The sequence below is a fragment of the Camarhynchus parvulus genome, chromosome 8, assembly GCF_901933205.1.
Source record: "Camarhynchus parvulus chromosome 8, STF_HiC, whole genome shotgun sequence".
NCBI lineage: Eukaryota > Metazoa > Chordata > Aves > Passeriformes > Thraupidae > Camarhynchus > Camarhynchus parvulus.
The window spans coordinates 17,170,217-17,190,876 of record NC_044578.1 but is presented as its reverse complement, the minus strand read 5'-3'; the positions used below and the strand labels follow the sequence as shown (position 1 = coordinate 17,190,876).

At 41.4% G+C, this 20,660-nt stretch overlaps 1 protein-coding gene across 1 annotated transcript; it reads left to right on the top strand.

The window, feature by feature from the left end:
* Window positions 1-447: 447 nt before the first annotated feature.
* On the top strand, window positions 448-18,780 carry ALG14 (ALG14 UDP-N-acetylglucosaminyltransferase subunit). Its single transcript, XM_030953946.1, has 4 exons — window positions 448-610; window positions 2,788-2,939; window positions 7,089-7,211; window positions 18,399-18,780. Exons 1-4 carry the CDS (start codon window positions 478-480, stop codon window positions 18,627-18,629), a joined length of 639 nt encoding a protein of 212 aa, XP_030809806.1. The 5' UTR covers window positions 448-477; the 3' UTR covers window positions 18,630-18,780.
* The last annotated feature ends 1,880 nt before the right edge of the window (window positions 18,781-20,660 follow it).

Here is a 20,660-nt window from a genome sequence, read left to right as displayed (position 1 = left end):
AGGAATCCATCCGTCCATCCATCCGTGCGCGTCACGGAGCGCCCGGCCCCCGCTGCAGCCCCCGCTAAAACCGGAGGGCTCTCTCAGCTCCCGCCGCAGCCCGTGCACAGCGGGCAGGGCTCTCTCAGCCCCCGCTAAAGCCGGCAGGGCTCTCTCGGCTCCTGCAGCCCGTGCACAGCGGGCAGGCTCGGCCTGCGGGCCCTCATTCCCCCCGTGCTTACAGCGGTATTTCGCAGCTCCGGGGCGCCGGCTGCGGCGCAGCGGGTGCTCGAAGGCGCGGGGAGCACCGAGCGGGCACACGGGGATCCCCTCACGCCGCATCACCGCGCCCCGGGCCCGCCGAGCCCCGCCCGACCGCGACCCCTGCCACCCCCGGAACCACCACCGCGCTCAGAGCACGCGGAGGTTTGAACCGCGTCGGCCGCCGTACGGGGGAGGTGTCACTGCCGCTTCCGCGAGTGGTGGCCTCCGCCGCGCATGGAGGAGCTGCCCCTCGTCGTGGTCCTGCTCCTCCTTCTCTCCTCACTGATTGTCCCGCTGGTGCTCCTGGATAGGAAAAGACGCGGTCGGCAGACGCCTCCGTTCAGTCTCCTGGTGGTGGCCGGCTCTGGTGAGTGGCGGTTGCCGCCGGCGGGAGCGAGTGGCACCTTGGGGCTGCCGCTCCAGATTCCTGGAACTACCAGTCCCGGCATGCAGCGCGACAAGCGGCCAGCGCAACGCTGCCATATACCTTGGTGCATGCCGGGAGTTGTAGTCGCGGTTACGTGTGTCGGGAGCCGGTGCCGAGGCCCCGCCTCGGCAGCTCTTGTGGTGCCCCCGGGCCGGGCCGGGCCGGGTGTCCTCGGGGCCGCCGCCTGCCCTTGGGTGTTTTGGTTCTCGATTTGAGTCATTGTTGCGCGTTTCACCGAGGTCACGGTGAAAGCACCGGTGCAGGACTGAGCCGTGCAGCTGCTCGGCCTGACTGGAGGTTGCTGAGGCGATGCCGGGCGCGGCGCTCCAAGCGCTGGCGCGCCCCTCACACACGTGGCATTTTGCAACCTACCCAAAGCGCGGTGCTGTGATCTGCTTACACGAGTCACACGTGGAGCCGTCAGAGACAAGAATGTCACTCCTCACTAAAGTGGGTGTACACCTGCTTCTCCTTTTTACCTTGTTATCAGAGTTGATGGGCAATTAATTTACCTCCAAAAATTTTATTTGAAAATTTGCAGTTGACAAATACAGGTCAGCTGTGATTTCAGCACCCCAGTATCCCTTTGGTTTTTGCACACCGACTGAGTAATAATCCTGAGATCTCTCTGCATCTCAGTTTGACTGGCAGGTTTATAATTCTTCAGGTCATCTTTACATCCACTAGGGCTGGAAATGTGTGTATTTTCCTTCAGTCCTTTGGAATCTAGTTAGTCTGTATTAAAAGAATAGTTCCACTATACATAAGCTTACCAGGTGAAATAATACATGTCAATTAAGATTCAAGTAATGTTCAAGCCTATTCTTTGAGACTTCTAAGTAGAAATCTCCTGTGAATGCTCAGCTGATTGCATTAAAATTTGCAAAACCTTAACAAACACCACTCAGGAGAAAATATCTCCAAACATATCTGAAAAATACCACATGGAATTGTATGGAAAGGTGGCAAAGTCTAGTGCAATGCTGCAGCATAGCTCTCCTTGTTGTCAGTTGTTCACCAGCTTTGCATTTAACCTGTGCAACAAAGGTCTCGCAGCCTAGTGACCCTGAACAGCAGGAGGTAGTAGGAATACATGCAGTTTACTGGTTTTGGTCTGCAACTTCCAGCAGAGTGAAAAGCAACACATCCAGTCAACACATGGTGTATTTGTGGGTCTGGTTTCATGTTGGTCTGATGCAGTCCAGTGGATAAAAGGTGAGATTGCTCCACTTCACCTACACAGTCTTCCTTCTCCCCCCCTTCCATTCTAACAATATCCCTCTTAATGCTTTTCAGGGAACTCAAATGACAAAAAAACCCAAAAATTAACCCAGCTGCCAAAAAGCCCAGTATGTACAGCCTCCCCTGCTCTCTGGTTTGGTGCCAGTTTAGCTCTGGGACAGAATGACCCTGCTGTTAGAAGGTTGTGAAGGCCCCTTCAAGGGCAGTGCTCAGAGCAGTGCCTGAAGCAGCACTGTTTGTTCTGTCAGCACCCAGCAGCTACACTGCTCTGGCTGTCACTGCTCTGGCTGCAGGGGGACACTGCTGTGGCTGTCACTGCTGTGGCTGTCACTGCTCTGGCTGCAGGGGGACACTGCTGTGGCTGCACGGGGGACCCTGCTGCCTGGCTGGTTTCAGTGTGATGAGCTGGGCTAGCACACCCCTGCCCTGGCAGGTCACAGCGCTGGGCACAAGGCAGGGTCAGTGGCAGTTCTGCTTCCAAGGTGCAGCCCTGAGCCAGATCCTGTCCAGCTGCATTTTGGCCATGGCCCATGGGGTGGCCTTTGAGTGCAGAGCACAGTGTCACTGTGTGCCTGGTTGTTCTGCACCGTGTACAGGACATTAAACACAAACATCAGACTCCTGCATGACCCTGGTTCAATCTCATTTCACTGGAAAACGTCCATCAGTACCACTTCCCTGGGAGCTGAGTTCCCTCCATGTTATGTAAACAGTCTCAGCCGTCCTCTGATTGAATCCTTTACTTCCAGAAGATACTTTCTCACTGGTAGTAGGAATACTCATGTGCTTCAAAATGAAAAGTGACTGATTCAGCTGAAGAAATGGAAAATTATGACACTTTTCACACGCTAATTGCAGTTTGCTTTGTTTTACAGGTGGGCACACAACAGAAATCCTGAGGTTACTCAGCTGTTTGTCAGAGTCATACTCTCCTAGACATTATGTTTTGGCAGACTCAGATAAGATGAGTGAAGCTAAAATACGTTCTTTTGAACAAAAAAGGGCTGAAACATTCTCCAAGTCCCAGGTAATTTGTTAAATACTCAGTAAGAAAAATTATCTTGACATTCTAATTGAAGGCAATTTGGAAATGATTCTTTGAAAGGACATTTATACCAGCTAGCCACTGAAGTGTTACTTGTAGCTGTAAGACAAAAATATTGCAGGGGGGATTTTTTTTTTAGTTTGGCATTTCCCTCAGTGACACATAATATTTTTTGGAATGAAATTATATATAAAAATATTTCATCTAAGAAAACCTTAATTTAAATTTTATTGGCTTTGTTTCTAGACTGTGTCTTGGTTGTATTTTTAAAATAATGTATTAAATGTTTATTTAAAAGGGATGCAAGGTCTCTGAATGTCAGTTTTCTGACTGATGACCTGAGCAAATCCTGAACTCCTAAAACTTATGAAAAAATCATTAAAATATCTTGTTTATTTTTTCCTCAGATGTTTGCTTGCTTTCAGCTCCTTTGCTGTATGATTAACAGACAGCAGCATAACTGCTGACCTAAAATGTGATCTGACATCCAGTGAAATTAGTAGAAAGTTTTAGTGGAATAAGTACAATGGAAATGAATGTTCTGACTACAAAAACTTTAGGTCCTTTTGAGCAAATAGTACAACACACAGTAAATTAATTATTTGCATGTTGTTGATTTCATATGGTGCACTTCCACTGTTTTCAGCAGTGCTGTTGGGACAAAAGACTGCACGACTCAGTACCAGTGACTTTCAGAATAAACCCTGTTAATGTTAGGCAACTGCTGCTAAGGCTTACTAAGGAATGACATTTTTAAGTTTGTTTACTGCAACTTTCACGTCTCATTGTGCACCAAGGATGAATATTTAATAAAGTGACCAGAGATGTTTCCTGTTCAGAGACATCTTATTGGGTAAATTGCCATTCACACAGTCATATTCACTTACCTGAAGAATGTCCAACCCTAAATTATTAGATTTCTTAAAGATACATATTTTCAGTATTAAAAGGTTATGTGGTTTTCATAGCTCACTTTTTTTTTGCTAAGCTTCTCTTTTATAACCTCTCCAACTACTAACAGATCCTGTAGTTATATTTTCCCTCAACACTGAAAGCCAGAGGAGCATTTTTGGCTGCATGTGAGTTTGATGTCTGGATAACAGATGCTCATTTTCCTTTGGCCATTCTCTTTCTACTAAGCAAAAGTATTTAGAGTGAAAATGAAAGATAAATTTTGGAAAGTAAATATCACATGCCTGTAACATATATTTGCTAAATTTCAGAGTGTGCTTTCACACACACACACAGTGTGTGTTTTGTAATTGGGGGCACTGGAGATCATCAAACATTTTAAAATTTTGTCTTAGTAACTTCTTGAAGCTTTGCATAAGTGAAAGGGAGAAGTCTGAATGCTTCAACACATGGTCATTCCCTTCCTCATCCTGTTAAGGAAGTAGATTTTTCCAGAACTAGGGACCAGATGGAAGACAAATTACAATAATGATGTAACAGAAAACCAGTGATGTAAGAGAAAATTAAACACACACACCTCCTCACCCCTCCAAATAATTTTCTTTTTGATCTGTGCTCTAGCTCTGTTCTAACAGCTATTTAGAAGAAGAAGAAAGCCAGAATGAGCATCTTCCTTGCAAGAAGAAAAAGGCTGCACCTCAACCCACTAAGCCTCTTGAAAAAGAACTAAAAACTGCCACCTATGAAAAGTCTCTGGTGCTGCTATCACTGGCCTCTTTGTTCTCTATCACTCCCCACCTGTAACCACAACTATTCCACATGGATGCCCCCAGAGCTGGTACTCAGGGAACCTTCTATGCTCATAGAGAACCTGTTTCAGCTGCTGGCAACGTGGTCTAGCAGCAGAGAGACAACTTATTGAAGAAGTTGAATTCCTATACCCCCATGGTCATGTCTGAGATGAGCAACCAGATTAACTAACCTTTACATAAACCTCTTCTGACCATATGTTTTTTTCCATTTCATGAGAGGTACTATGCTAAGAAATCTTATTTCTCATAAGGAAAAAGAATTATGTAAACTCAGTTTCTTTGCAAGCATTGCAGTATGTTCAGCTGAGAATATTATAATAATTCACAGCAGTTGCAGTTTTCCACCAGCTTTTCCTTGCATCCTTGCAAAACAACATTAACTAGGTAAAGGACAACATCACTGGTTTTGAAATTACTTTACAGATTTGCCAGTTTGGAACACTTGATTTCAAATTAGAAAAAAGATTCTGAGTGCACGAAAGATGTAAAGAAAAAAAAGATGCAACAATACGACACCATAGATAGGGGAGAAATCTTTTTCTGGTGTCAGACATACTATGCAGTGTTCCAGCAAAATATACAGGATGTACCTTTGGAACGTTGACAGCACTTAATGAGAGGAGAGGCTGGGATTACAGAAGCATCTGGCAGTGGCTTCTAAACAAACAAACAACAACAAAACCCCCTGAGTTTTGGTTTTTAATTCTAATACCTAGGAGTTATTTGATGTGTGGACTGAAGTCCTAACACAACATAGACACTGATGTACAGTTTCCGCCATATTTTTTGAAAAGTATAGATGAAATCTGCTTGATCTTTGCTTGAACTCTCCAAGTAAATTCCTACTTTGATACTGTTTGGAGTTCCTGCCAATCTCTGCTGAAATTATTTGGGTTTTTAATGATGATGAAAATCACCTACAGTTTTTTTGTCAAATGCTCTTTAACACCATCCTTACAGTGACGGTTCATCTGAATAGTTCCACTGGACCCTGATTGCCTAAAACCACTTTATCATACCCATATTTCTTGCAGGGCTGAGTACTAGGCAAGGGTCTAAACTCCACTTACAGCATTTCTTTTTATCACCTGAACTCTTCCAAGGCTTTGAGAAACAGAGGCAGTGATAACCAGAAACCTGTTGAATAGGGAGCTGGGGGGGTATGTTTATCTTTCCATATTCTGTTGTCAGAGTAATGCAATCAGAGTTTCAACACCTGCAAATAAAACATAAAAAAATCAAGTTTGTAACATCTGTTAATGCCTTCCAGTATCACAGCTATTGAAGAAAGATATCACAATGAAATAGGATAATCTCAGACAAGAAAATTAACATTCTGTATTTACAAATGTTGGGGTTTTTAAAATTCTTTCCACCTCATGTATAAAAATAGTCCCAGTTACTGCTTTTCAAGATAGATTTGTAGCTTGTATTTACCATACAGCTTTTGTTAACATCCTCTTTCAGGGGCACAAATCACCAGGAGTAAGCTATGACAATCAGCAATATGCACATGAAGTAACTGGGCAATTTTCAGTATTTAGAGTTTCTCACACCCCATGTAAGTTCTTCCAGAGTGGTGGTGAGGTGGTCTGGTGTCCCATGTGAAGTGAGGTAACAACCACTATCCACATGTCAGCATCACTGAACTCTGCACTGCAGCCACTACATTTGCCTTTCACTTACACAGTCCAAAATGTCTTTGGCATCAGGAGTGCCTTCTGCCATAGCAATAATTCTTAGGTGCAGCTCCTCTCCACTGAGGTAAAGGCACCTGCAAGGAGGGAGGCAGCCTAACAACTGCTCCTGCTCCTGGGCCTTCAAGACAAAAGGAATCATCCTTGCTTTATTAATTTGATACCTTTTACACACCATGAATAATCTGCATTTAGGGAAAGAACAAAGCAAGTTACTTCTTTACCTATTTTTTATTTAATGATAAGATGTTCTTTCCTGTTTCTTTACGCAGATATTTAGCATTTTGCATATGTGTTACGCATATTTATTGAACACTCGCTGAGTACTCATTTAAAGGGTGGTGATATCCGCTTGTACATGTTTGATGGCACTCGGCGGGCAGTGGCGCAGCAGAGCTGTGCGTTCCCCGCAGTGTGAATGCCCGGCAGCTGCGGAGCGCTCCGAGCGCCGCCGGTGCCCACGAGGTGCCGCCCTCGCCCGGCGCTGCCGCTGCTGCTTGCCGGGGTTTGGGGAGCCCGAGGCGGCGCCGAGCAACAGCTACCAGTTCTGGTGTTATCTGTGCTTTATGCTTCACTGTATACTTTTTATACACAGTTCCCAAACTAGACTAAGAAAAGGGGGAAAAAAGGCCGGCACAGATAGATTTAACAAGAAGGAGCCGCAACATTGTCAGGAAAGTAACAGCTCTGCTCCTCGTGCTCTTTTCCAGTTCAGCCTGGATCGCATTCCCAGGAGCCGGGAGGTCAGACAGTCCTGGGTCTCCTCTGTGCTAACAACACTGTACTCCATACTTTACTCTCTCCCTCTGACCTACAAACGGAAACCAGATTTGGTAGGTAAAGAAAATCTAATTTATTGAAAACTTGCTAATCCGCATTATAAAAGCACTTGGCATATGCAGACTGCATCTCATATGTATGCTTAAGTTTACAATTCACAGGAAAACTATTTTTAATTTTAAATTAAATATAGCAGCAATACATCAAGAAAGAGAGAACAGGTTGCACTGCTGGTGAATTAGAATAGCAAATACCAGTTTTCCCTCGCGAAGTTTGCAAGTACCTTTAGAGAGTCACTCCCTTGCTATGCTGGTAGAGCTAGCAAAAACAAGATTGCTGCTTCCTGATAGTATCTCTTCAGGATTGCAGCAGCACAAACTATGCCTGAAAGCCTGGTTATCCTGTTGGCTGGACTTGCTTCTAAAATGGTATGACCAGTCTGGCACAGACAGGTTCAGACCAGCACAAATATATACAGATTCAGTTCTTGTGCTTACATGGACTTCTGAGCTACAATGCATATTTATTTAGTCTTTGGCTGACTGACATTAATTATCTCATCTAATGACAAAAAGCATCACTGCTGAAGTAGCAACTCCTCAACACTTTAGTAGCTTTTTTAAACTGTTCGAAAAAGCTGCACTCTCATGCTAATTACATTTATTTTAAAATATTCCACACACTTAAGTCAGAAGCATTCAGGGTTGTTAGATGGTATAACTACAATGGAGATATTCAATCAATAAAGTTTTGTGTTAACACAAAAGATAGTGCACTGCTCTCCTAGCATTAAGTCTTACAATTTTGTAAGAAAAAATTTGGTTACAGCTGGCTTCTTGCTAGAGTTGTTGTCATCTTAAGGAGTCAGTAATCCAAACTTGAGTATTTTTAAAAAAGTATTAGTTCAGCAGAATTTCAAATTAATACTTTATGAGGTTTAAAATGCTTAAGTGAAACATGTAAAAACTAGTGCACTTACAAAGTATTTTTCAGAATTTAGTAGTAGCATCTATACACACACAGATATTTGTAAGGAGACAGATATTTGTAAGGAGACTATTTTTAAATCCCTCTGTGAACTGCATGGCTAATTCTAAAGAGGCTTTTAAAAGTTTGTGGTATTTTGAATGTTTAGAAAGGCTGCTGTGAGTAATGTGATCTCATTTGCTTCAATAGTACTGGTCAGTTCCTGTCAGATCAAAAGCTTCTCACTTGCTGGACTTTTCAAACAGTTTAGTGTGCAAGACAACAGAAGTAGGGTTTTTTGCATTTGCTGTTTTTCAAGTCTATTCTGAAAACTGGAGATAAAACTGGGAGAGGGGAGAAGGTGACATCCTATTCTTTCTACAGTGGTTTTGATTGGGGCAGTGGTAATAGTCACTTTTGTTCACATGAGCAGACAGAAAAATGTGAGTAATTATTTAGTAATCACTTTGCAACACCACTGTGTTAGGTTAGTGTATTTTTTTACTTATTGCAAAAGAAATTGACTGGAAAAATCTCCCTGCGTAGTTTAATAAAGGGAGCAGGAAGTTACTAATCTAATTCCATGTTTTCTGTTTACCAAAGGAATTTAAAGTGACAGAGAGATTTACACATAGAGTTATCAGAAATGGTGTTGGAGCTGATAAACTGTGATAAGCTATCAGAAGACGAACGTTTTGGAAAACACTTGTAAAATTAGGGATATGTTTTAGCAAGGCCTTTAAGCCCTTTGCAGTGTTTAAAGTAACCCCTGTCTCAAAATGAGATCCAAAGAGTCTTTATCCATGGTTAAAGAGCTGGAGGGGAAGGCAATCCAAATTACTTTTAGTCAGGTGCTATTATCAACCAAAATAGCAGCTGGCAGAAGCATCCCTGGCATTATGGCAAATCATGTACTACTTGAAAGCTGCTTACATACTACTACTTGTATGTATATCTTAGTTTAAGAATTCTGTAAAATATAATCACTCAGAGAGCTGCAAAGATTTTAAAACACTTAGCCAAGGAGACTGTTTCAGGGATTAAAATACCTCACGTTGCCAGTGAAAAGACTGTATGGTATGTGAGGCAACTGGTAGTATTTAATTGCCTTTCCACAAAAATGTTTGCAGTGAATTGAAACTCACTCTACTCACTCACTAAGCAAAATGTAATGCTTAGTAATGTAAAGAACTAGAACTAGGCTGGGACAAATGCTGGCACTCACAGGTTCATCTCTAACTTTTGGCATGGAAATCAACAACCAAGTTTAGAAACAAGCACAGTATTACATCATGCTGAGAGCTTCGTATTTTTAAACAGGAGAGCTCATGGATGCTGTACATTTTCAGTCTAGACACTGGTTTTGTTTAACTCCAGGAAGGAAAGACAACCTTGCTTCTAAGTCATTTGTGTGTATGAGTGATCCCCAAACCCTTACACTTGCTTTCAGGCTTGTCAGAAATATGTGTATGTTTGAAGGAATGACTGAAGTCTTCTGTAGGCAGCCTAAAGCTAGAGAAACACAGAAGTGTTGCAGTGGTCAAGAAATGCAGGACAAGAAAGGTACTGCAAAGGGAGCCCAAAACCATTAGGTGCACAAAGGCAAGATTTGGAACAGATATGGTAGTTATGCCAACCTAAGCCAGTCTGTGGAGTGCAAATAGCTGCAAAAGGGAAACAGCAAACCCAGCTGCACTGGAGTTACTTGATGAGCACTTGATATGTGCTTTACTTGATGAGCACTGGGTCCCTTTTGTATCTCACACTGATCTGGCAAAGCTTCTTGCATCAGTTTTCCTGAGCAATCAGTTCCATCTAACCCTTCTTCAAGATCGTAAGTTCAGAAAGAACTGAAAAGAACCGAACAACTCCCAGGAGATCTTTGCTATCTTGCAGAACTTGACCCACACTTGAAGTGGGCCTCCAGAGAGTTAAGGAAATGTAAAAGTTAGTTGAGTTGCTCAGCTTGAGATCATCTTCAGGAGGCCCATTTCTGAGTTATGAACATCTGCACTCTGCAAAGTTAAGTCCCTTTAGAGATATTAAGCCAAGTAACAATTAAGATGTCAGAAGTGATGATTGGCTTGTGTTTCTATAGCCAAGAATTACAGAAATGTAAATATCAGTGTGTTTTGCAGGTGAATGTATGGTGAGCAGTTTTTATAACATCTATCTGCCTTAGACAGGCTTCCTATACAGAGGCCTAAAATTCCAGGGAAGGAAAGGCCAGCACACACTGCTTACACCCACCTTCCCCCAGAAAAGCTTTTAAAACCATTCATCAGCTGTAGCCAGATTTAGCATGCAGCCTCAAAGATTGCAAATTCCTACCATGAAAACAGGCAGCTGGTCAGAGAAGAGAGACTTCTGTTGTCTTCATTTGAGAGAAAGGCTAAAAAGAAACATAAAACTAGAACAAGATAAGATCTATTATGTAGAAAAGGATGCAAATCCTTCTTATTTATAGAAAATTAAACAAGCTGCACAGAGATTTTTTCCAAAGATAAAGAAAATTACTGCATCCTACATAGATCATTTGATATACAAGAAGGACTAAAGTTACATCTTTCCTTTAATATGCTTGAAGTCAGTCAGTAGATACAAGTTCAGAGGAAACTGGTCTTCAGTTCTCTTGCTGCTTACAGAACCATTGTCTTTGGGCCAGTTTGCCAACCCTGCACCTAAGTTTTCAGGTGATCTAGTCTTTTGTCTGGATCATGATTACCTTGCTCATTCTGGCATACCTGAAGTCCAAACTGAAAATGAAGGATGTGGCCCTACCACACAGCAGAAGCTGCAAAATATTGTATCCAATCCATGTTTTCAGCCATAGATGGGTTATGTAATTGGGTCAGTGATTTGCTATCCTTTAATATAATTAGATTTCACCTACAGTTGTGCATAAATGCTGCATAAAGCTCCATTCATTAGCAGATTGCACATCCTGGACCCTTAGGACCAGACCTTTTTTCCCTTTCCTGGGGACTCTTCTCAACAGTTCCCACTGCCTCAGGGCTCTACAGAGCCTGAAATAAGTAGATATTTTCAGATGACTGCTATTTGGGAAAACCTGGGTTAAATCAGGCTAAGAAGGCGGTCCTCCCACATTAGGGCCTCCTTCCTGTGGGAAGTCTGTAGTAAGTTTGCACATTTGCACAGCAAGTACATGTTCTGCTGTCAGAGAATGAGAATGAAACTTCTTTCTAGGAGTCTGAAACCTGCACAGCTTATCATGCTTGTAGCAATCACCTCTTCTTTTATGACTGCACATCCCTTCACTCATGCCTGATCCCCTGACTGGTAAAACTGACTGAACTTCTGGTTACAGAAGTGTTTGCACAGTAAGCTAAATGAAAGGAGATCATTATTTCATTTAGCTAAGATTTTCCATTCTTTGTGCCCTGCCCAAAATGCCTTAAGTTCATAACACTCTCACAAATTACTGTGACAAATAGTAAGTTATTGTCTCTCATATCATGATTCTAATTGGTACTTTGTGGAAAGCTACAAAATCTGGGTGGTGGCATTTTTTTCTTTATTCATTTTATAACAAGTGATCTTTGTATAATGCAATATTAGGACTGTCTGCTGCATTCTTTTGTACACTGCATCTTTCCACAGTGTTTATAATTCTTTGGACCAGACTGACTGTATGTCTGATCTGCTAGTGTTCTTCTAGGATCAAAACAGTCAAAATAAGCAAAAGTAAGAACACTAGATTAAGAACTTCAGCAATACAATTGTTTTCATCCAAAAACAAAACAAAGTGAAGGCATCAAAATTTGTTTAACTTCTCAATGTTGACGGAAATTAGTCTTATTCACCCCTCCTACCTTGTGTACAGCTTCCCTGCAGCCCCAATGCAGAATTACCCTGTGCTGAACACAGATAAACATCTGGAGCTATTCCAGTCAGCTGGTTCAAAGCTTTGTTGTAGCCCTGCCCTTTCTGTGACTGCCAATTAACTGCCTATAGACACTCCTTTTCACAGGGAGGACAGGAGCAGCAGTAAAGATGAACTGAGATCTCAGCTTAGATTTAAGGAGGCAGTTTTAGACGTAAAAGAGTCTTAACTCATCAGCTATCAGGGTCATTATGAGCCTAATGAACACCCTGGTCACACTTCCATGTATGTTATAAAACATAACAGTCTTGCTAAATCTAAACCACTGGTATGCAGAGACAGAGTGCCAACACCTCTCGGTTTTACACTGTGAAGATATTTCAGGCAGATATTTGATGCACATTCTTCCTATACCAACTTCAGTGATTAGGCAGTAGCCCAAGAGATGTTTTATGAACATTTAAATATCATGTTTAAAATACTGCTTTCAAGTTGAAGTTAAGCAAATGTCTGATTAATGAAAGACACACTGAGATTTGCAATTAAAGGCTCAACTTGGGCCACTAGTACTAACATATATGAGTATATTTGAAAGTCCTTGGATTTAATTTCTTCTTTTGAGTAGAAACAGGCTACTAGAACAAGCAGTACTTTTAATATGAAGAGATATATAAAAATTATTTGTAAAGAGGTTCTAAAAGGTTGGATGGTATTTCTCATGGTGACCAAGAGACTGGTCAGGTTCAGATTCAGCCAAGGTGACATTGCTGAAAGCCAGATAGTTCTTAATGTTGTAGCTAGAGATGTAGTTCAGTAACTACCATTTCATTTACTTGGCAAAAGATTTTTACTAAATTATTTTATGACCAACTTTTTCATCTACACTAGGTCAAATTTCCTCTACTTCCTACTAATTTGTCAGCAGCAATAAACCACATACCCACTCCATAGTAATGTAGGTAGGGAGTTAGTTTATTCAGTTAGTTTATTCTCCACCCTGTATCTGCTTTGGTAATCTTGTTTTTTTTTAACCAACCTATCCATCTCCCACAGTTTCTCAAAAGATTCAATGGTTGTTTTGTTGGTCCCTCTGACAGCCTGGGGATTCATGTAATGTTTTAATAACCAACACTAACCATTTCACAGACTTGAGCCTTAGTACCAGTCTCACAGCTGTCATTTATTATTATTTTTAATTGATCATTCTATGCTTCTCATTTTACATTTGGCAACTAGGCTGGGAAGTTTGCTGATGGAAACTACCACTCCAAAGACCTTTTAATCCAATGACAGACCTGTCACCTGGCATACAGGGGCAGTTAGGTATGGTGCCTAAGGTTAGACTCCTTAGAAAAAATTAAAGCCTGCATGTTTCTTTAGGCATCCAAAGGAACCTTCCTCACTAAGCTGTTGCCTAACTTCTGACACTCTTAATGACCCCAGTCATATCATCTCTTTTCATCAGTAAAGCCCTTGGGCATACCCACAAGCAGGCCTGAGCTGTTTTAAGTCTTTACAGTGTCAAATAGCCACATGCATAGCTAAGCTCTGCTGAAATCCAGGGGCTGGGAGCTTCCCTCACTGCTTTGTATTCAGAGGCTGATGCAAATCACATCAGCTGGGCCTCTTCCCTTGTCTTGCCCCTGAGGACAGTGGGTTGGTAACCCTGGGTCAGGCCTAGAAGGCAGAAGTGATAATGCCTAATGCTGTTACAATGAAAACCCTACATCCAGTTCCTAGTGGGTTTGCAGAAGCTCTCCTTTTCTCCCATAGAAAAATCCACTAGGTTGGATTTTTTTCTGTCCCCAAGCCTTTAGAAAGTGAGAGCTGCATAAAAGGTGATGCTTCCCCATCTATTTCATTCTATGATGAAAGTAACACTCAGAAACAAATAGAAGCCCAGCTGTGTAGTGTACTAATTTAGAGTCCTTGCTCTTCCACTTCTGTCTTCCCCACTCTGGCATTCACTAATCTTACTTACCCTGGTTAGGTAATCTGCCTCTAGGACCACACATGTCTCCACTTGTTTTGAAGAGCACCTCACTTACTGCTGCATTGTATGATAATAACAACAGCTACTGTACCAGTGAGATCCAGAGGGGAACAAGAAAGGTTTCCATGGCAGTGCTACAGCCTAGAGTTGCTGACCAGCCCAAACACAAGCTGCTCCTGTAGGACACTAGAACCACCTTCTTGCACCCCTGATGATTCAAATGATTTAGACAGCAGAAGATGAAAGTGCACCCAGGTAAAATTCAGTTCCACCTTAATTACCTGATTTACATCAGACTACACAGCTAGTTTTGGCTTTTTTTTTTTGTCCTGCCCTGCATTCTGTAGGTAAGTTCAAACAGAAAATAGGGTGTGAAGTTTTAGCAGGTTTTATATGCAGGTGGTGGAGGAAAGTGAACTGGATAAGATCTTCACTCTTCAAAAAGAATAAACCAGTAGGTAGTTTAATGACCTTTCTATTGTGCAAACAGAACCTGAAATTCTTCTTTCTCCCCATCAATAACAATAATAAGGAATTGTTGAAAAAGGTTCCTGCCTTTTTTAAACTGTAAAAAGTATTAACAATTCTAAGCTAATTTTTCTCAACGTTCAAAACTTGAATTTTCAGACATAGTAAAGAGCAAAAGCTTCCATAAGCACTCCCTCTCAAAATGCTTAAGTATTTGAGTGTGAAGTTTTTAAAATAGTAATATAATATTAAAACCAAACAAGGGCTGATGAGCTCATAAAATACTGTAATTCACATAGCAGAATACAAATTAATTCATTGCAGATTCTCTCTTCTTGTGCCACAAAAACAACCACCTCCCCTCATCAAAACAAAAACCACACAAACAAAAGAATTCATTATCCCTGTAACATAGGAATATCTAATAGGTTTTCCCTACATTGTTAAAAAGTAGGCATTGCATAGCAGTTAAAAGGTAGCACTTGCATAGATTTGGATCATTCCGTTAACCCAGCTTTGGTCCATTTTGTATCACTCCACTTGCCTTTGCCTCTTTTAGTTGTCTATCACCACCACCTCCTATTCCCTTAAACTGACTCCAGGTGTTCAGCACTGAGGAGTAGGGAGCATTACCAGAACAAAGGAAGCCCAGGCAGTGTCCTACAGGTGCTCCAGGAGGCGGCTCCATGTCTGGTAAGCAGCACAACTTCAGCTCACACATGCACATTCCCACACCACCATCCTCCCCAGCGAGCAGGGCAGGTTTTCTGCTCTTGACCAGGTGACAAAAGGCCAGTCTCTGCAGAGGTCATTAAGGAGAGCAGCAGGTGCTGCCAGTTCCCTATGCAATGCAAATTGCAAATTAGTTTTCCACTTTCTATTAAATTGAGGAGGACTTACATTGTCCTCCTTTTGATTGTTGTACTTTGGGAACATAAGTAAACACTTGTTCTTTAAAAGATATGTAGCAATTATATATTTATGTACTTATGAGAAAAACTGCAAGTTTACTTCTTTACTCATTTTTGCTTTGGCCAGTGACATTTAATCCCAGTGAAGCTGCAAGGTCTGCTTTCAGTGTTTTCCCTGGTAAATGTCACTCTGCTACAGTGCTGCATTCACCAACCCTAAAGTAGCTTTTATCAGCAGTGGTGCCATGTGCCAGTGTTCCTGGTGTTCCCAGACTGCTGGCTTAGCTTATTTTCTTTCAACAGCTGTGGAAAATATTTGAGGCACAAAGGCAAGAACTATTCAATTTTTATATAAAAGTGGTTAATAGGAAATTAGATTTATAGAGTTGCTGAAGGTAAATGTATTCTGATCCTTTACTTTTAAACTTCCATTAATATACAGCTTGATTTGTTTCTTTTACTGTTTAGAATTTGGTTAGATTGAATTGACAGAGAATTTTAGTATGTAGGACTTAGTTTATAGACCTAGCTGTGAGCCCAGGCAGCCAGTGAGCCAATTTAACAGTGAACTGGACATTTCCTTGCATTAGAGGTGCATATGAATGGTATGGAGAGACCTGTAGCACTGGTTTCTGGAACAATCCCTTACAACTTCTTGGCAACAAAGTAGGAATGCCCAGTGACCAGGAAAGTCCTTGGACAATTGCAGCTCAAGAGGTCACAAAGGTGACACAAAAATTGTCTTTGCCCCCCTTTTCCCCCCTTTCTGCTGCCTCATTAAGGAAGGCTGAACCCAGAGATATTTTCAGAAACATATCTCATGCAACACAAATATTCTACAGGCAGCCTTGTAGCTAAAGTAAATAGATTCAGAGGGAAACAGATAAAGGGAAAGAGATTTCTGAGGGAAATGGCATTTGCAAATGCTGTTTGTAAATAGATGCTTGGGGGAAACACCCTCAATAGCTGCTTGACCTTGTAGAGGGCCTGGTCCCTTCTTGACCAATAGATGCCTGCCTCTTCCCCAGAGCATACTGGTGATTGCCATGGGAGATACTGGTATTCTGCTGGTGGGGAAAAACAAAAGCCTTGGTCCTTTCAAGGTGTAAGACATCAATCATTCTCCAAAATTTACTTTTGAATAGTGCTTTGAAATTCACTAGTAGGACTGCTCATCTTCTCATCTTTGAGGAAAGCTGTAGGTGATTCAGTTCCTTTCCATCATCCTTTCCAGTTTGTGTATAGCAGGAGCTGAACAGCAGCATTTCTACCTTACACCTTCTGCAATGGTTCCTCGTGTTTGTAATGTACATATTTGTTTTCTCAAGTTTCCCCTGTACATCAAATGCTTGAAGAGTGTATGATGACACTTGAAGAGTTTATGATGTTGGACTCCAAGCAGAAGGACCACTGGTCTCCCTTCCTGCTGGCAGTGTGAGAGAGAGTAAATAGGACTGGTCAGACCAGATTTTTGGAGAGGAACTGCCACTGCAATTGCAACTACACCAGTTCTAAGCAGGACATGCCTGTAGACACGTACTGAAGGTTAACTGAAGGTTAATTTTTAGTTCTGACTTACAGATCACAGCCACCAGTTCAGATGGGCATCTCTTTGTGGGCTTCAGCAGGTTTATAACAGTCTTTTTCATGGCCAGTTCCTAAATCCAAGCATTTTGGGATAGGACCAGCTATAACCAGAGTATTATATGAGCATTTTGCATACAGAAATCCTATAGAGCCACATCTGCTTTGCCCTCTTTGAACTCATATGTGTGGAAAGGGAAAGAGCAGAGGACATGAGTTATGATCAGACCATGTTTTTTTTAAAGATGCCAAGTCCATCATTTTCCTGATCCTTTTTCCTACATGCAAGTACTTTTCCGTGGATCAAAGGGCATCTGAGAGGCAGCTTACAAATTATAAACAGTCAGTAGAAAGTAAAAAACTGAATGCATCGTTGGGAATTCTGTAGCACCAAATCTGTTGCTGCTTTTTGCTGAGGCAAGGTGCTGCTAACCAGATTATCAGTGGGATCTTGCCATGAAGCAGGAAAGGAAGTGTTCTTAACTAATTGTTACAGCCTTGAAGCAGAAATTCAGATTCCCCCCCTCCACCAGTATAATATCTTTCACAAGTTGGTGAACTTGGAACAAAAAAATGTGAGTTTATGGGGTATAGGGCCATGATTTTATAAAAGAACTCTTTATTTCCATGTAAACCCAGCTGTGCAGAAAAGTGCTGATTACATGGTAGTATTTAAGTTCAGTAAGAAATTTCTTGCCTGAAATCAATTTGGATACCAAGTGGAGTGCCTAATATACCCTGGTTTAAACCTTTTACTTTTAAGCAATCTGTTTTTCAGTTAAACAATGCCTAAAATTAACAGAGTACTTTCTTTTCTTGTTAACATTTATAAGTGAATTTGAGATCTCTGCTCGAAGGACATGACATGTTTTTACCACAACTCCTTCCTTCTGTATGCTTTTAACTGTCTCCTAGTGTTTATTAAAAATAAAAAATAAAATCTAGTCACACATATCAGCTAATAGATTCTTGTGAAGGTCCTAATTCATCAGCACATTTTTGATGAACTCTTAAGTGTTTGGCTGACTTAAGCCAAGGTTTAAGAGGTTTATAACTGGATCCCAGGTTTAATCCTAATTAAATTTCTTTGCCTTTATTATGTGCACAGATTTAATGACTGACATAACACAAAGCTGTGACTGAGAGTGGAAGTTGTTTTGGTTATACACCCATGAATCAAGGAATTGTAAACTTTTCCTTCATAGAAATAAATGTGCCGTCTCAGAGGTCTTTTCCTCCTTCATAACATGTAAAAAAAGATGGTATTTTGAATATGGTATTATTTGGTACTTTGAAATAGTGTTTTGTTTGCCCCTCCTAATTTTTCATATTCACCTCCCTTTTCTGGGTTTTTAAAGATATTTTTTGAAATATATTTTTTGTGTAAATGTAATGTTAAATGAATATACACTTAATTCTTTACTGTATTAAAAAACTCATTCCTTACTTCTGTAATGTGTTTCATCTCTTTTAGATATTGTGCAATGGACCAGGAACATGTGTTCCTGTCTGTTTATCTGCTTTTCTTCTTGGCCTTCTACGAATAAAGAGAACAATTATTGTGTATGTAGAGAGCATCTGCCGTGTGGAAACTTTATCCTTGTCTGGAAAGATTCTTTACTACTTTTCAGATTATTTCATTGTTCAGTGGCCCAATCTAAAGAAAAAATATCCCAAGTCAGTGTATCTTGGTCGAATAGTGTAACAACAGAAGACAAGATCAACTTTACCTGAAATAGATTCTACAAGCTCCTCACTTGCATTTCTGTAGTAATTTATTTTCCAGAATTCCTGTTACTAAATTAGGCTGGTACTTAAAAATGAGACAATAAAGTTTTCTCTACATTTAAGTAAAATTTGTGTGTATTTGTATTTATTGCTATCATGTAGATCTGTTTGTCAATAACTCAAAGTGGCTCTAAGTCTATCCTGTCTCTGTTTTCATCTAGATTTTCCGCTATGTGAATGGTAATTTTTGTCTACAAATAAATATGGGAATTTGTATGAATGTAACATTTCCTGTTAGGAAACTTTGTGTCATTTCTAAAATTGCAGGCAACAAAGTATTTTTCTAGCACAACAGATTTTATTTCCTTCATGCTAGCGGTGAAGTCCCTTGTGAATCCTTAGAGAATAAAGGAAACAGTTGTATTAAGTTGGCTTCATGACAGTTTGTACTTTACAGTCCTCCAAAACCCCCAGAGCATTAAACCAGTATCATTTTTCCTCTGGTCTTGTCAAAGCTGTCCTTATAATCTGTTGTGCACCTTTGAAAATTGTTGCTCACTTCTTAAGATGAATAAAAAGGTGGCAAGTGTCGTGCTACAGGCACAACACTTACCCATTTAAGAAGACTTTCTTCAAAGCTTATGTGCAAAAAGCCTTACCAAATCTACATCAAACAGAGCAAAACTGTCAGCTGGGGAAATTGAACTGGTTTAAGCTCTGAAATAGAGAAAAAAAATCAGTAATAAGGGAAAGAACAGAGTTTTCCCTCTTTTCCTGATACAGTGAATTTGACTTCCAGTATATCCCATTTTCTCATTTTAAGCACCTTACTTTGAACAGTACAATATATACTTAAGACTTTGCCATGAAAAATGGTATCCTGTACATTGGAACAGCTTTTAAAAGGAATCTTGTTGGCAGTAAACGTTTGAAAGCATACTCCAGCATTTCACATTTATCTGGCAAAGATAAATAGATATACAACTATCCCACCTATAAGGCAATGTAAATACATGTCATCTGTACACACAGAGAGCTCTGTGGCTGGCTACAGAAACATAAACAAAGAAAAAAGCTCAAAGAAGAGGAGAAACGCCCTCCAGAGTGCACAGCCTAGCTCTGGTGAAGCCCAAGCAGCTCCTCACAAGGAGACTCAGGGAGGGCTTTTCCTCAGCGTCAGATGTCAAAACATTGCAGCAGCTCTTCTGGTAGGGAACTGGGTGGAATTTAGCTCACAGAAACAATGGTTCCTGCTGTTAGGAAACAAGGGTCCAGAGGAATAGGCTGCTTCATGCAGAAAGCCATTAGACATCATCAGCAAACATTGTGCAGAAAACTGCTGTCATGATATTGCAAGGCCCTGTGGGGAAGCCAGCTGTTACAACCTGTCCAACAGGCTTAATAATCCTCAGCATAAATTGACTCCCTTGATGTGGTCACATGTGAGAACAGGGAGTTTTGTGAGTTTTAACCAAGATTATGTCTGAAATTAAAGAGCAGTTAATAGGCTAAGGCTATGTGAGAAGGACTTTGTGTAGCACATACTGAGGTCCTTGAAAATGACTTGGCTGAAGAAAATGCGATGTGTCCAAGGGCTTTTTTCCCCTGAACCAAAGGGAGGGCTATCTTATCATGACTTTCTGCACGGTTGCAGATAGTTTGATAAGCTGGAGATACACTGGACTCTATTATGGCTAATGGTAGTTTATTTTAGATCAATGCTTTCTGTTTTGCAAGGGAACTAGAGTAGAGGGGAAGGGGACAGAGGCAGCCTCTTCCTCTGCTCTGGGTAAGGGGCAACAGCACAGGCTCAGTGTGCTGGGCTTTAGAGGAGCCTGGCAGGAGCAGGGCAGTGCAGCTGCCATTGCTGCAGCCCAGCCTGTGGCAGAGCCATACACTGGGGTTTAGAGAAGCCTGGCAGGAGCAGGGCAGTGCAGCTGCCATTGCTGCAGCCCAGCCTGTGGCAGAGCCATACACTGGGGTTTAGTGAAGCCTGGCAGGAGCAGGG

Excerpts from the sequence above, each read along its gene's own strand:
- ALG14 (XM_030953946.1), top strand. The coding sequence starts at position 478 with ATGGAGGAGCTGCCCCTCGTCGTGGTCCTGCTCCTCCTTCTCTCCTCA. Across the intron at positions 611-2,787 it reads CCTGGTGGTGGCCGGCTCTG|GTGGGCACACAACAGAAATC; the intron begins GTGAGTGGCGGT and ends TTTGTTTTACAG. Across the intron at positions 7,212-18,398 it reads ACAAACGGAAACCAGATTTG|ATATTGTGCAATGGACCAGG; the intron begins GTAGGTAAAGAA and ends CATCTCTTTTAG.